The sequence below is a fragment of the Vulpes vulpes genome, chromosome 1, assembly GCF_048418805.1.
Source record: "Vulpes vulpes isolate BD-2025 chromosome 1, VulVul3, whole genome shotgun sequence".
Taxonomy (NCBI): domain Eukaryota; kingdom Metazoa; phylum Chordata; class Mammalia; order Carnivora; family Canidae; genus Vulpes; species Vulpes vulpes.
In genome coordinates, this window is record NC_132780.1 from 140,658,890 (window position 1) to 140,673,994 (window position 15,105).

The following is a 15,105-nucleotide window of genomic DNA, read 5'->3' on the forward strand; positions in this document are numbered from 1 at the left end:
GATCTACAGATTTTAAACAATCCCTATCAAAATTCCAATGACCCTTTTTGCAAAAATGAAAAGCCATTCTTCAAATTCATATGAAACTACAAGGGGGACCAAACAGCAAAATGATTTTGAGAGAACAAAGTTGAATATCTCATACTTCTTAATTTCAAAACTTACTACAAAAAACTACAGTGTTCGGGGCAGCCCCGGTGGCGCAGCGGTTTGGCGCCGCCTGCAGCCTGGGGTGTGATCCTGGAGACTCGGGATCGAGTCCCATGTCAGGCTCCCTGCATGGAGCCTGCTTCTCTCTCTGCCTGTGTCTCTGCCTCTCTCTCTCTGTGTCTCTCATGAATAAACAAATAAAATCTTTTTTTTTTAATAAATAAATAAAATCTTTAAAAAAAAAACTACAGTGTTCAAAATAGAGTAGTACTGGCAATAGGATGGGTTATAAACCAATGGAATAGAATTGAGAGTCCACAAATAAATCTATACATATACAGCCAATCAATTTCTAACTAAGATGCCAAGACCATTCAATGTTGAAAAAACAGTCTCTTTTTAACAAATGGTGCTGACACAACTGTATATCCACATACAAAAGATGCAGTTGGACCCCTACCTCACACTATATACAAAAATTAACTCAAAATAGATCAACAACCTAAACATCAGAGCTAAAACTAAAAAATTATTAGAAGAAAACACAGGGCTAAGTCTTCATAGTCTTGTATTTGGCAGTGGATTCTTAAATATTATGCCAAAACCACAAGTAGTAAAAGAAAAAAATGGATACATTGCATTCAATCAAAAAATTTTATACATCAAGAGATATTATGAAGAAAGTGAAAGGACAACATGAGGCATGAGAGAAAATACCTGCAAATCATAAATCTGATAAAGGTCTAGTATCCAGAATATATAAGAATCCTTACAATTTTAGAAGAGACAATCCAGTTAAAAAATGGGCAAATGACTTGAATAGAGATTTCTGTAAAGAAGATACATAAATGACCAAAAAGCACATGAAAAGATGCTCAATATCATTAGTTATCAAGGAAAGGTAAATCAAAAGCACAATGAAACACTAGGATGGCTATATTAAAAAAATAAATTAACAAGTGTTATGAATATGGAGAAATTGGAACCATTATACATCGCTGAAAGGGATGTAAAATGATTCAGGTGCTGTGGAAAAGTATGGCAGTTCCTCAAAAAGTTAAACATAAAATAATCATATGACTCAGCAATTCCACTTTTAGTCATATATTTTAAAGAAGTGAAAACAGGTATTTGAACACATACTTATTCATGAATGTTCACAGCAGTACTATTCACAGTAGCTAAAAGGTGGAAATAACCCAAATGTCTATCAACAAATGAATGGATAAACAAATTGTGTTATACATATACAATGGAATATTATTCAGCCATAAAAAGTAATGAACTACTGATGCATGCTATAACATGGATTAGCCTCAAAAACATTATGCTAAGTGAAACAAGCCAGACAGAAAAGGTCACATATCCTATGACTCCATTTATGTGAAATTAACCAGAATATGTAAATCCACAGAAACAGAAAGCAAATTGGTAACTGCCAGGGGTACAGAGAGATAGGAATGAGAACTAACTGCTTAATAGACACAAGGTTTTATTTTGGGGTAATGAAAAGATTTTGGAACCAGACAGAGATGATGGTTACACAACATTGTAAATGTACTAAATGTCACTTGTTCATTTTTTTTTTTTAAGATTTTATTTACCTATTTATGAGAGACACAGGGAGAGGCAGAGACACAGGCAGAGGGAGAAGCAGACTCCCCATAGGGATCCCAATGCAGGACTTGATCCCTGAACTGGGATCACGCCCTGCGCCAAAGGCAGACGCCCAACTGCTGAGCCACCCAGGCGTCCCTCGCTTGTTCATTTTAAAGTGGTTGTTATGTGAATTTTATTTCCATTAAAAAATAAAAAATAAAAACACAATACCTGAGATACAGTCAGAAAAATGGTTATATTTTGGGAAAGTAGTGACTGGAAGAGGACCTGAGAGGAGCTTCAGGGGTGTTGGTCATATTTAATATTTTTTATTTGGGTATTGGTTACCTAGCTGTGGTCACTCCATTAAAATTTGGGGGCTTAACACTTGTGATGTGTGTACTTTAGTTTTTTATATGCACCTTATACTTTAACATAAAACTTTATTTTTAAAGAGTTACCTTGTGACTCAAGATATACCAAAAAGAACTGAAAAACTTACGTTCACATAAACACTTGTATACAAATGTTCACGGCAGCGCTATTCATAATAGCCGAAAACTGGAAATAACTCAAAATCCCATCAATGGGATTTGTTTAACATATTTTCAAGGTTCATTCATCATGTTGCACTGTGTGTCAATACTTCACTGTATTTTGTGGTTGAATAATCTACTGCATGAATATACTACATTTTGTGTATCTACTAGTTGATGAGATTTTTAAAAAATATTTATTTATTCATGAGAGACAGAGGCAGAGACACAGGCAGAGGGAGAAGCAGGCTCTGTCCAGGTAGCCTGACGTGGGACTCAATCCAGGGACTCCAGGATTGCGCCCTGGGCCGAAATCAGGCACTAACCCGCTGAGCCACCCAGGGATCCCCCAGATGAGCACATTTTGGAGGTGTACCTCAGATACCACTGGAGAATGGAGGTAGGTGAGTCATAGTTAGGAATGAAACTGTGACCAATAGCCCTGATTGTCCCTGCCTGAGCAGAGGAATGTGGCAGCTGATGAGAAACAGATCTTGGGCTGGAGCAAGGGAGAGAAAGTTAAAAGTGGTAGAGACAAAGTGTTGGCAGCTCTGGCACCAGAATGCTTTCCATTGCTTCATCTACAGGGTCATGCCTTAGGAATGAGTAGTCTCTAACTGATTTAAGCTCAATAGCCAAAGGTCCTGAGATACTTCTTACCCCTTACTCTTTACTCTTTTGATGGCTTTGGTTGGATATTATGCAGTTCTTGGTACTTGTAATGTTAGGAGTATTCCCAAAGCCTACCCAAACCATATATTTATTTGGGTAGACCTCTGGGACTCTAAAAATGCCTGGATTTACAAATCAGGAACAAAAGTAGGCTAACAGTTTTAAGGGTAAATCTGGATCAAGAGCAGCTCAGATTTAAATGGATCTCAGAGTTTCAAGGACTTAAAGGTCACCTAAATTTTATTTTGGTTCTCATCCTCCACAGTCCCAAGTGCAAAAAGGAGTAAATGAAGCACCTACTAGCATTTTAGATACACAGTAAAGGGTTTCCTTGGTAGTCAGAAATGGTTCCTGCCTAATTCTGTGTGCCAGATGTTTCAATGTGTGTACAGGAGAGATAGTAAGACTTAGTGGAAACTGATAGACAGCAGTCCTGAAGTCTGAAATCCCAGGATTTTTCAACCACATTTGTGATTGTCTTCCCTTCCCTTCACCTCTTTTGCCTACTCACTCTGCTCCTCTAAGGACATATCCAATTTTTACCTTCATTCTTAAATGGACCAATAATGAAACTGAGATAGAAGATGTTCTACTTGCTGGGAACATGGGGGCCCAGGGTCAAAGATGAGAATACCTGAAAGGCACAGCTTTAACATAAATATCATGGCACAAAATGAGAGATGGATGTTAGGAGATAAATTGAGATGAGGAGAGACAAGTTTAAAATATACATCTCTATGCCTATCTTAATTTTGTTCCTCTTCTACTGCTACAAAGATACAGACATAAATACACAACATATTTGCTCACCCAACTTGCCATTTCCTGGTGGTTAAAAACACAGGGACTTTTCCACAACCCATCCCTGACCCAGCAGCCATACCTACCTTCGGGAAATCAGACGCTAGAAGTGACTGCCTACTGACCTCCAAGGTGCTCATCATTTCTTTGGTCTCTGTGGCTTCTATCCCTGCCTCCCTGAGGCAGAGATGTCTTTTGTAGTCCTTCCTTCTGGAATTTCGGACTTTGGCAACTGCTCCTGAAAAGAAAGGAAGAGAGGTAGGCAAGAATCAGTAAATGTCTTCATAGGCATCCTTGTGTAGGTAGGCTATAGGAGAGCTGGGGAGTTATCAGGGATGGAGCATCAGAGAAATGAAAGAAAAGGATACCTCCAAATGGTTGATTTTACCTCTTTGCAATCTTTCTCTGTACCCTTGTATCATGTAACTCTGCCTCTGTTTTCACCCTACTTATTTACTTCCCTTAAACATGCTCATTTCCATTGCTTTCTACAAAATACCTTTCTCTCCTGATCCTCCACAAGTGGAAATAACAAAAGCCTGTAAAGCCTTTATTCTATACATATAGATACAAGTTACCTTCTATTCTCTTGCATGCAACAAAGACTTTGTGATATCTTTTGTGTACCTGCATTAAAGTAAGCTCTGTGAAGATAGGCAGCTTGATTTATAGAATTTCATGTCCAAATGCTTGTACACGTGGAAGTGCATAACCAGCTAAAGAGATAGCGGCAAGAGAAAGGGAAGAGGAAGAGAGAAAAAAAACCCAAAAGAATAAAATTCTTCAAGAATGGAGATTTAAGAATGAATATTGCCCAGCATTGATGGGAGTAGAGAAATTTAGTCTTGAGGAAATAGAAGGAGGATCTATTTGTAATGACAGAAAATTGATGAGAGGAATGAAGACAGGGATGCACTGAGTGGGAGACACACTTAAAAAAAAAAAACACTATTTTTTAATATGTAAAAGTATGCAAAAGGAAAAAAAAAACCCTGGTCTATAATTCCACAACATGATAATCGTTACTGACATAAAATTACATATTTTACATGTGTGTACATATTTTATATGTGCATGAAATATTTATATTTTATATAAAATACATTTTATTGTCAGGATGTTGAAACAAAAAATACAGAATAAAAAGTGAAAGCATTCCTCTTCCTTCCATCAACAGAAACTGTTTTTGCTTTTAGTTTCCTTTCAGAAATCAAACTGGCAACTTGACTTAGGTTTCTGATGAGGTGACAAGAGGATGTTGGGCCAGATCAGAGATTTGGGGTTTGACTGATTTCAACATGCCTATGAAATCTGGCTCGAAGGGAAAAGGTAACCATCTGAATATCAAAGTTCCCAAAGCTTTTGATTGCTAACTCTAAGGTCAGTTTATCCCCATTCCCAACCTGTTTTTCTTTCAGGAGCTTCAGGGGCAATGTGTCCCCTTCCCGGCCTGACACTATTATTCCAGAATGCTGTTGAACTGAAGAGGTTACTGGCAGCCTCGGTATGCATTCATTGCCATAGACAGTGCTTTGTATACAAAGATCCAGGACATAAGCAGGGATAGTTGGTTTCTGGAGTGCTAAGTACCCAACAAATACGGTCAGCAATTTGTAGCTTTTACTCACTTATAAATCGTTGAGTATTCACAATCAGTTAAAAAAAAAAAAAGCTACTATTACCACGTTGATTCTTTTAACAAATTTTTATTGAGCAAATTATGCGTGTCTGGCATCTGTGCGCTGGGGATACAATGATAAAAAACCATAAGCAAAGACAGCCTTCCTGCTCTGGAGAGTTTATGATCTAGTTGTGTGGAGAGGAATAGATTGATCAAATAAACATATAAATGTAGAACCATACTGTGCAGTGAAAACATACATGGTCCTTTGAAAGTGTAAGGGTTGAGGGCAAATGAGCATGGCAATTTTTTTTTAATGGTAGAGGTTCATTATCAGTTCAACTGCTTGGCTTCCCAATGAATACTGTTAGCATATACATAATTTTTCTGGTTAAAAATGACATATTATTATAAAATAAAACTCTAAAGAAATGTGTTCACAATTACAAACTATTTTCATTGGTCCATGTTCTCACAAAATTGTTAATAAATGTAGACCTTGCTTAGGTTCTCTCTTATCCCAGGCTTGGTAGGTATGTTTTGTTAATGTGAGAACCAAGGTTTAGGAATATATTTTTTTAAGTAAGCTCTAGGCCCACCATGGAGCTTGAACTCATGACCTCGATATCAAGAGTCACATGCTCTACCAACTGAGCCAGCCAGGTGTCCCAGGAATATATTTTTCAAAACCATCTCACTTTCTTTATAGGCAGTCTCCTCTCTGAACCTGCCTCCACTTTTTTCTTTTCTAAATATACACTTAATGTCCCTGTTGGATGCCTGTATCTGTAGGTCCAACCCTTCCTGCAACCCCCACCCAACACCTTACCATTCTTCTTCAGTCCCTGAACCTGGCAGCCTGAAAAATGAATATATATCCTGACATGCTTTGATACCAAAGCATTAGCTAACTTTTTGACTTTTTTAATTTTTTTTTAGAGAGATGGAGCTGTATTAGGTACAATGGGAATACTTACGAGAAAGGTTAAGAGTCTTATATGCCCTGAAGCTCGCTGTGAATAGGAGAAAGATGGCTTAGAAAGCAAGAGGTCTCCATTCACAAAGCCAATGGGAATTTTGGGGGGTTATTTACACAACTTAGGTAAAATTAGATGTTTGCCCGAATTTAAACCTAACTACGGATAATGCATTCTCATAGTTAAGGGAGTCCAATAAAAACTTTTCGGATGTTTGCAGAATTTTAAAGTAGTTATATATGATATCATAAGTGACCTGTAAAGATTAGAGCCCCCTCCTTGCATGTGCCTTTGTATCCAAAGGTGAACATTTATTCAGTGCTGTGAGAGTATTTAATAAAAAGAAATAGGGCCTATCTTTAGGCGCTGGCAACTGGGTTAGAGTTCTGCCTTTCCTTTCACAGGGCTTCTCTGGATAGGCTCCAGAGCTAGATCCCACTGATCAAAAAGGGATCACACTTCCTGCCCAGACTAAAGGCTCTCCCTCTGCTAGTTCAAGGCAGATATGAAGAATGCCATTGCTTCTTACAAGTAGGCATTATTTTAGAAAAAGCCTGAAGTTTTCAAGAAATAGAAGAGAAACAGCTCAAAGCACTCCAGCCCCGACTACTTGAATTATTTCTGTACTTCCTAGATTTTGTCTCTCTTCCTTTCCCTACCCTTCCCAAGAGTCCCCCTCCTAACCTAAAGAAAGATTCTGACTCCCTTGGTGAAGGAGTAAAGGTATGAGTGAGATCTGGATAAGATTAACCCCTCCCTACTCTAAACCCATTCATATCTCCCCAGAGGGAGGTGAATTTATTAAGTGAATAGGCCTGAAAATATTAACTGGCATTTTAAACTTGTAGGTTCTCTGAATCCCTGCAGATAGGCTGCTAGAATAGGGAAGGAGTGGTTCTCTGGAAAAACAAATATATTTCTGATGCTCACCTGGGTTTATGTTCATCTAAAGGACACCTTCTGAGCCAGTCTATGGTTTCCAGGCCAGAAAGGTGCATTAAACTCAGGCTTCAGCCTAAAAAGCAGACCTAGGAGGACTACTCTGGATGGCATGACCCTGGACACATCTGGGGCTAAGGTGGAGATAATGATTATTATCTTAAAGAAGGAAAAAAAATATCCGTGGCACAGTGAAGTGAACTTGTCCAAAATCACAGCAAGGCAAATGGCTGAGGAACACTCACGGACCTAACTCCCAAATATATATTCTTTCCACAACACAATGAAAAACAGGTCAGGACATCTTCTAAATAGACATTACCAAGGCTCTAGAAAAACTAAATAGCCTCCCCAAATTCAACATAGGATTCTGCAGCTCTGCACACAAGTTAACCGTGAAAAAAGAATTCTTAGGAAAATAGATCAGCTTTGCATTGTTTTTGAGTGGGTAGAAGACAAGACTCTGACGCCTCTGTTCAGCCAGGTTACAAATTTCTAACAAGGATGTCAAAAGGAAACCGGAACAGAGATTAGGGAATCTGAGGACTAAGCTCTCTGATCCCTAAGAGTGCCCTCAGCAAGAATATGAATGTTCTAGGGGGAGCTCAGCTTCCAGAGTAACATAGGGAGAGCCAACATAAGGATATATGAAAAGCTTCCCAATAGGAAGATGCCAAAACCAGACCACTGTCACCTACTCAGTACCCAACCAGGCAGCACTGAGGCATAGACTACATAACTTCAGAATCTGACATGAAAGAAGTAGCCCTAACAAGTGGGGAGAAAACAACTAGGAGGGAGGAGACAGACAACAGGACAGCAGGAGTTCATATTTCTAGTTTTCCTGTGGAGTTCAAATGTGTGTGGTTTCAAAACAAAAATCCAGAAAGAAACATGAGGTTAATGCATTTATTCCAATTAATTAACACATTAAAAATAAAATTAAACTTGTCCAAGCCAACTCAAAAATTCTTTAATCTTTTAAACAAAATGTACAACCCAAAACATCACACTATGGTGGAGATAATAACTTGGGAAAGGGAGAGGTAGAGGAAGGAATACATATGGATTGTGGAACAGAGAATGAGTCCAATCCCAAAACAAGTTTCAGCTCTTCTATCTCTTCAGAACAGAAATGGCTGCTAAACAATATAACATAAAGTATTACTGGATCACAATACAATGAACAAAGGCCATTTCAAAAATAAAAGTGACCCAAAAAGCATATCTGCTCCTAGCATTCAGCCATGAATTAGCCTTACCGATTTGTCGTCTTCCAAAAGTGAAACCTGCTAGATTTTCTTCCACGTTTATTGAGGCCATTTCCAAACGGGTTTGTGAGTTAGCAGGACCCATCTCAAGCAAAGGCAACAGAATAAAGGAAGTATGGGATTGACATGGCACAAGGAAGTAAACAGTAAACAAAAGAGCTACTCACGCTGCATTTCAAACAATGTTAAGGCAGGCCCATCCAAATGGAAGCCTAAGAGATGAACAATCCTTCCTTCATTAGTAGTTTTCCATTTCAGCAGGCTTTCTGGTGTTTCTCCTAGAGATCCATCAGCTGCCCAGGAAATTGGGTAGGAATACAACACAGCAATTGGAGAAGTCAGCTTTGTCTCCCTCCTCCCCCACATTCCAGAAATGGCAGAGTCAAAGCCAAAATACAATCAAAGCACACTATGTGGTGAGCCAGACAGACATTTGATTTTAATGACAAAGAGAAAGTAAATTAGAAAAAAAAATTAACAGAAAATACTTTTTTTTTTTTTTTACAGATATGTATAGAAGTTATGATTGATTTGTCTGGTATCTTACGGAAAAAGAGGGAAAAAAGGAAAAGAGGTAAATTTTTTGGCTTCCACGAACATTTACTGTAAGATGCTGACGACATCGCTTAGTGTAGGTTCCAGATGAGATAGCCAACTAGTCCTGGATCATCTGGGCACCTGATTTCTAGAAGCCAATCTGATTCATCCATAAGTAGCTCTGGATGTGTATTCTTAGTCATGAATACATGATGCTGTGTGGTCCTGGGTGGCAGCAACTGGTGCTTCTTGTACAGGTATTTCCTGAGGGACCATATTGCCTCCAACTACTTGCTCCCTTGTAGGGGACCCTGAGGCCAGAGATTTTACCAAATTCAAAGGGTGGTCACTATCCTCGTCTACTTGAGGAATTGCTACCTGTGTAATGGATACTTTCGGTATTTCTAGCTGTAGTGGTCCCATCTCCAGGGAACTACACCCAGGAGGGTCACCTTGCTCAGAGAGAGGAGAACATAACTTCTCTTTTTGAACTCCAGATGTCCGAGTAACAAATTCAACAAGGTCTGGAAGGCAAGGAGATGGCCCGAGGCCAGCAGGGTTAATTGTTTCCGATTCCAATCTGAGTGAATCTTGTTTCTCTAATTGAGAAGTTTCTTCTACTTCCTCAGGCATCATTCCTCCTGCTAATAGGTCAAGTGCTTGGTGTGTTCCCTCTAGGCTCCCCAAACCAAGGTCAACATTTTCTATAGGAAGTCTACTTTTCAAAATGTTAGGAGTGATCCTTCCACTTCTGGGATTAGATGAGTTTTGTTCACCCTCTGCTTCAAAGTTAAGCACCAGGGTTTTGGGAGAATCTAATGGAAACTCAGAAAAGGATGGGATTGATTCCAAGTCAGTGAGAGTGGAGGGATTACATCCTACAGGTGACATAGAATTTTCTTCACATACGTTCTGAGACAGGGCAGTTGGAGATCTATGTGCTTGGTCTACTCGAGTGTTGCAGAAATCAACACTCATATCCCCCAGGTTCCCGAGGGCAGCAAGCTCTTCTACTTTTAAGTCTGTAACTTCAAAGTCTTCCAAGGCCTTGCTTTCTATTGTCACAGTTAATTCTGGATGGACATCTTGTAGCTCTAAGGCTTCTGCTTCTGGTTTCTCTGGGCTCTCCCAGGTCTCTGACTTCTTCTTATTCTCATCCCAAACAGCCAGTTCATAAATCATTTTACCCTGAACGTCTTTTGATCTTTCTCTCTTGAGTTTGAGGCTTCTGTAACTAGTTCTAGAAGCTGATTCTGGAGCTGAATTTTCTAGCCACTCTTCATTACCAGTTGAGACTCCTTGCTCCTCTGCACTATCTGTTAAACATGTATCTGATCTGGCTGGGGACTGGAGAAGCAATTCTGGGGCAGAAATTTTCACAGGTACATCTTGTGCATTCTGGAGTAGAGATCTAGCTTCTGAAGGAAATGAGTCTATTTTTGCCTTTGTGGAAGAGAGAGCCTGTGCACTCAAGTCAATCACTACTTTACTTTGAGTTTCACTTCCTGTCATCAATTTCTTGGACTGTTCAGCCTTTTTGTCAGTCATCTGCAACTTGGGCTGTTCTATTTCTTCCTCCCATGCACATCTGTTCCCACTGTTCAATTTAGAATCCTCTATGCTATTGGGCTCAACACTGATACCTGTTCTCTCTCCTACAATCCCCTCAGAAAGCTTTGGTCTCTTTTCTTTTAGTTCAATATTTGCCTCTGCCATACTTTCCCCACAATCCTTTGATTTGTGGAGTTCTTGGTTTTCCTCATCCTGATTACCAGCTTCCATAAGGTGGGCTTCTACCAAATTCTGAGATTCCATGATATGACCATGTATATCTGACAGCAGAGGGTCTGGATCTACACCTGGTGGCCCTGGCTCTCCCAGGTCAAGTTCAATTTTTCCTCCTGGAGATATATCCCTATTAGCATCACTTTGTAAGGAGCTACAAGTCCACATGGCCGAAGTGTCTGTCTTTGGGGTAACAGTTTCATAAGGCCTGCTTTGGCACAACCTTGTCAGAGGCTGTAGGAAGCCATAGCTACTGCCTCTGCTTTTTGAGTCTGTGCATTCCACAACTGACCATTTCCCTAGAGACACCACAGTTTTTGCAATGGGCTTTTCAGGGTTGCTGACTAAAGGAGCAGACATCAAATTTCTATCTGGAGGCAACTCCTCTTGGGATGCACTGTTGTTCAACGTAGAAGTGGAAGAGGTGTCTGAACTTTCGACTCTAGAAAGAGTGCTATTTTCCCCATTGGCCAAAAGACCACCACTCAGCTTAGTCTCAGGGGCCCCCTTTCCACCACTACTGTAGAATATATCATATAGGTCCTTAGCATTGGCTGTAGCTAAGCATGAATTTCGCTTTTCCAATTTTTTGGCTTGTTCACTGAACACACTTGAGAGGGGAGGTGGAGGGCGCACTAACACAGAGAAAAGGGTCTGGTCCCTGTCACTCTCACTCACCCCAGGAGCCGTCTCATCCGAAGGAATGACAGCTGGTTGTGCTGAGGCCATGATGGCTACTGGCAACACAGGATTCAAAATGTTAGGACCCAGGAAGCCAGGGCTGAGAGTGGGAGATACTGCTGGGTTTGATTTGACCGGCGCTAAGACAGCATTTGCTTGAGCAGGAGATGGGGAAGCTAGATGAGGTATGACTGGGGGTGGTGGAGGGGGTGGTGGAGGGGGCGGTGGAGGAGGTGGCAGCATTTGCTCAGGTATATGGGATGGCTCATTCTTTTCAGCCAGTACCATTTTTTCCTCTGGAGACCCTTTCAGAATCACCTCTTCCCCTCCAAATGCTTTGGAAATAATGTCGGGAGGCAAGAGGAGATCAGCTGAAGACTCTTTAACCACTGGCAGAGGCTTAGCAGTAGTTCCAGAAGACTTGATGGATAGAAAGGTGTTAAGAGGAGCTGGCTTGCTCACCGTGGCTGAACCAGACTTGCGGAGTACCGTGGATGGGATAGGCAGGTTGGGTCGGATCTTTGTCTGGGTTGAAGTTGTGACAACAGGCATCCAAGGGCTCGTATGTGCAACAACTGTCTTCCCAGAGAGCTTGATTTTTATGGGCTTTGCCTTCCCAGCCTCAGCTCTGCCATCCTCTTTGTCCTTACTGTTTTCTACAACCTCTTCCTTAGAAATACTTGGGGCCATTGAACTTTTTTCCTCCTCTTTCTCTGGCTTCTTCCAGCTGAATTTCCCAAAAGAGGAAGATGGTGGTGATTCTTTCTTTACCTCTTCCTTTAACTGGAGTTTGATGCTAGCCTTCCTTTTATTTTCAGTCTTTTCAGGGGAGTTCCCACCCTCAGAGAGTTGGTCCTCTAATTCCTCAGAGACTTTGTCATCCTCTTTTATTTCCTTCATGACCTTTGCCTTTTTTTCTTTCTTCTCTTCCTTTGGTTTCTCACTAAGTTTGCGCTTTAGCTCACTCTGCCGTCGCCGTTCTGTCTCTAGGACCACAGCCAAGCCAGCTTGGCGGTCCAGATTCCGCCGCTCCTCATACAATGGGTTTTCAACCACATATTTCTGGGAAGAGAAAAGATACAGGCTCAACAACTGGTCAAAATACAATAAGAAAGAAAATCTTGGCCCTGTTTACTGTTAGAATTCAATTGGTAGAAACCCCTAACGTAGAGTCATCTTCAAAGATACAGATGGTTCTACCAGGTCAGCATCTTTTAATAGTATTGAAGACACCTTCCTAGTGATTAAATGGAATTTAAAGTATGAGTGACTTTTTCTGACTCTGAAGTTGTTTGACAAAGTCAAAAGGATTACTATAGAAAGTGGAAAACTCTACAACTACTACAAAGACCAACCTTATATTTCTCATTGTGCTGGTGACCCTTCACATGTTGCTCTCCAGAGATTGGATCCCCCAAAAACTCCTCACAGAGCTGGCAGTAATATCCAGTGATGGGAATCAGAAACTCAGAACCTGAAAGCAGCAGAAGTCAAGAAAATAAGTCATTTCCACCCAGGTATAAGTAAAGGAAATCCCACTTCCCCTTTGCAATAAAAAAGTTAATGGTATATAGGACCTTACCCACACTGTCATTTAGATGAATCCAAATGGCATAGTCTTCTAATTTAAAGCTTGTACTTAGGACCTCTAGCCCTTCTCCCTCTTGGGAACACTAACTAGTTAATTCAGGAATTTCCTGTGCCAGACTCATTTCTGTTGTTGATACTCCTCAAACTCCAACTACCACTAAGCATAAGAAATTTAAAAACTATACTCCCAAATAGCTAGCTCAGTACCATTTGTATGAGGATCTATCGTGTTGGTACTAATTACTCAGAAATCTACCTTCTATAGATCTAAAGGAGCAGCAATGATGACTTACGAAGATAAAAAATTGAGAAATATAAAGACAAAGAAACTTCCTACTTCTCAACTCACCCCCAATAACAACTGTTCAAAAATGTTTTAGAGTTCTTAGTTGAAAAGGTAGTTAAATTTCTGTATCTTTTACTGTTCTTTTTTAACCTGGATTTCAAATGAATAAGATTTTGGTGCATTTAAATTTTCTTTTGTTGTTAAAGTAGGCTCCACACCCAATATGGGGCTTGAACTCATGACCCCAAGATCAAGAGTTGAATATTCTACTGGCTGGGCCAGCCAGCTGTCCCTCAGTTCTATTTTTAAAGTAGGTATGTATAAGTTTAACATCTGTCAGAATTTTGGCCATATAGGTAAAGATCATTTTTGTTTTATAGATCTCGCTTTATTTCTTCAGGATCTAATACACTATTTTTCCACATAGAAGGCATTCTTACACCTTTGTTAACAAAATGGTTATACCTCGCCCTATGCTACTTCCTAGCACCTTAGTTCAGGGGCACCTCTTCTTTGGCTAAATGTAAGGAAACTACATAGGAGGTGGGAGATGGGGGGATGGACATACCTTTTGCAGGAACAGTTATCTTGTCAGTACGCTTTACAGCATCTTGCTTGGCCTCACTCTGGGTCTTTGAAGCCCAAGGTCTGTTGTAAGGATCCAGTGTCTATTTGCGAGAGGCAGAGGCGCTCACACAACAGCACTAAAATTCAATGACCCACTTTTTTCTTTTTTTTCCCCCACACCAGGAGGACCAGAAGCCCCCAGCTACCCACCCCCACCCTCTCTGCCAACTGTTAAACGGAAATCACCTGTGGAAAAGGTAAACAAATGTTAGAGCAAGTACTAGCAATGGATAAAATGAAAGAAATAATCAGGTACTCAAGGAATCAAAAGAGGCAGAAGCCTCACTTACACTTGTCATGGTGTTTAGTTACAGGCAGGTCCCCTGGACTGAGCCCTGGGGATGGTGTCTCCTTTGTTGGTATCTCTTGGCTCTTCAGATTGGGGCTCCTGCCCATTGGAGAATGTTTCATTTTCCAGCTTTGTAATGCAGATAGGGGTGTAGAAGTTTGAGGAGAAGGAGGGCAAGAATGGAAATAACAGTGGGCAAGATACCTACCTGTGTGTGCTTCTTATTGTGCATATGAGTGAAGAAGTCAAACATGGTCCCACAGATGGTGTTGCAGTCTTTGCACCAGTGATTGCCAGCATCGTAATACTCATAGGCAGCAATAGGCTGATCAGACTGCTTAGCAGCTGGCTGGGGGCTCTCAGCAGGCTTGGGGCTTTTAGTATGGGAATTCTCACTGTTTACCTTTGATTCCTAGAGGGGAAAACACCTGCACTCAGAAGGAATTCTAGATCTGTCTTCTCTCAGAAAAAGCAGGTAGCTTACTGCAATAGCAGATATAGGGCCATATGACATATTTCTAGTACCTAAAGCTATAAATAATCTGGGGGAAAATCTCATGAGAAATCTGTCTACAAGGCTCAAACAGAACTAGATTCCATAGTACTACCTTATCATGGAGAATATATTGTAATGGCAATATGTTTACTTATACATCCTAAGATATTTAGGAAAATACTCAAGATAATGGAAACACTGGCTGCCTTTGGAGAGGCGAAGTACACAACAAGGATGGAGAGGAGTCT

At 40.5% G+C, this 15,105-nt stretch overlaps 1 protein-coding gene across 3 annotated transcripts in view; it reads right to left on the reverse strand.

Moving 5' to 3' along the window:
- The window catches only part of ZNF318 (zinc finger protein 318), a 49,591-nt gene that overhangs the window by 11,099 nt on the left and 23,387 nt on the right, over positions 1-15,105 (reverse strand). For 2 of the 3 annotated variants that reach the window (XR_011996258.1, XR_011996259.1), the window contains exons 7-11: positions 14,570-14,773; positions 14,014-14,113; positions 12,925-13,043; positions 8,734-12,631; positions 3,845-3,996 (exon numbers count right to left, since the gene is read on the reverse strand). Coding sequence is in view for 1 of the 3 variants with exons in the window: in XM_072732443.1 (XP_072588544.1) it covers positions 9,299-12,631; positions 12,925-13,043; positions 14,014-14,113; positions 14,570-14,773 (3,756 nt within the window). In the remaining 2 variants the exon portion in view is untranslated. Of the gene's footprint in view, positions 1-3,844; positions 3,997-8,190; positions 12,632-12,924; positions 13,044-14,013; positions 14,114-14,569; positions 14,774-15,105 lie in introns of those variants that run through there. The other variant, XM_072732443.1, reaches the window with a different exon arrangement.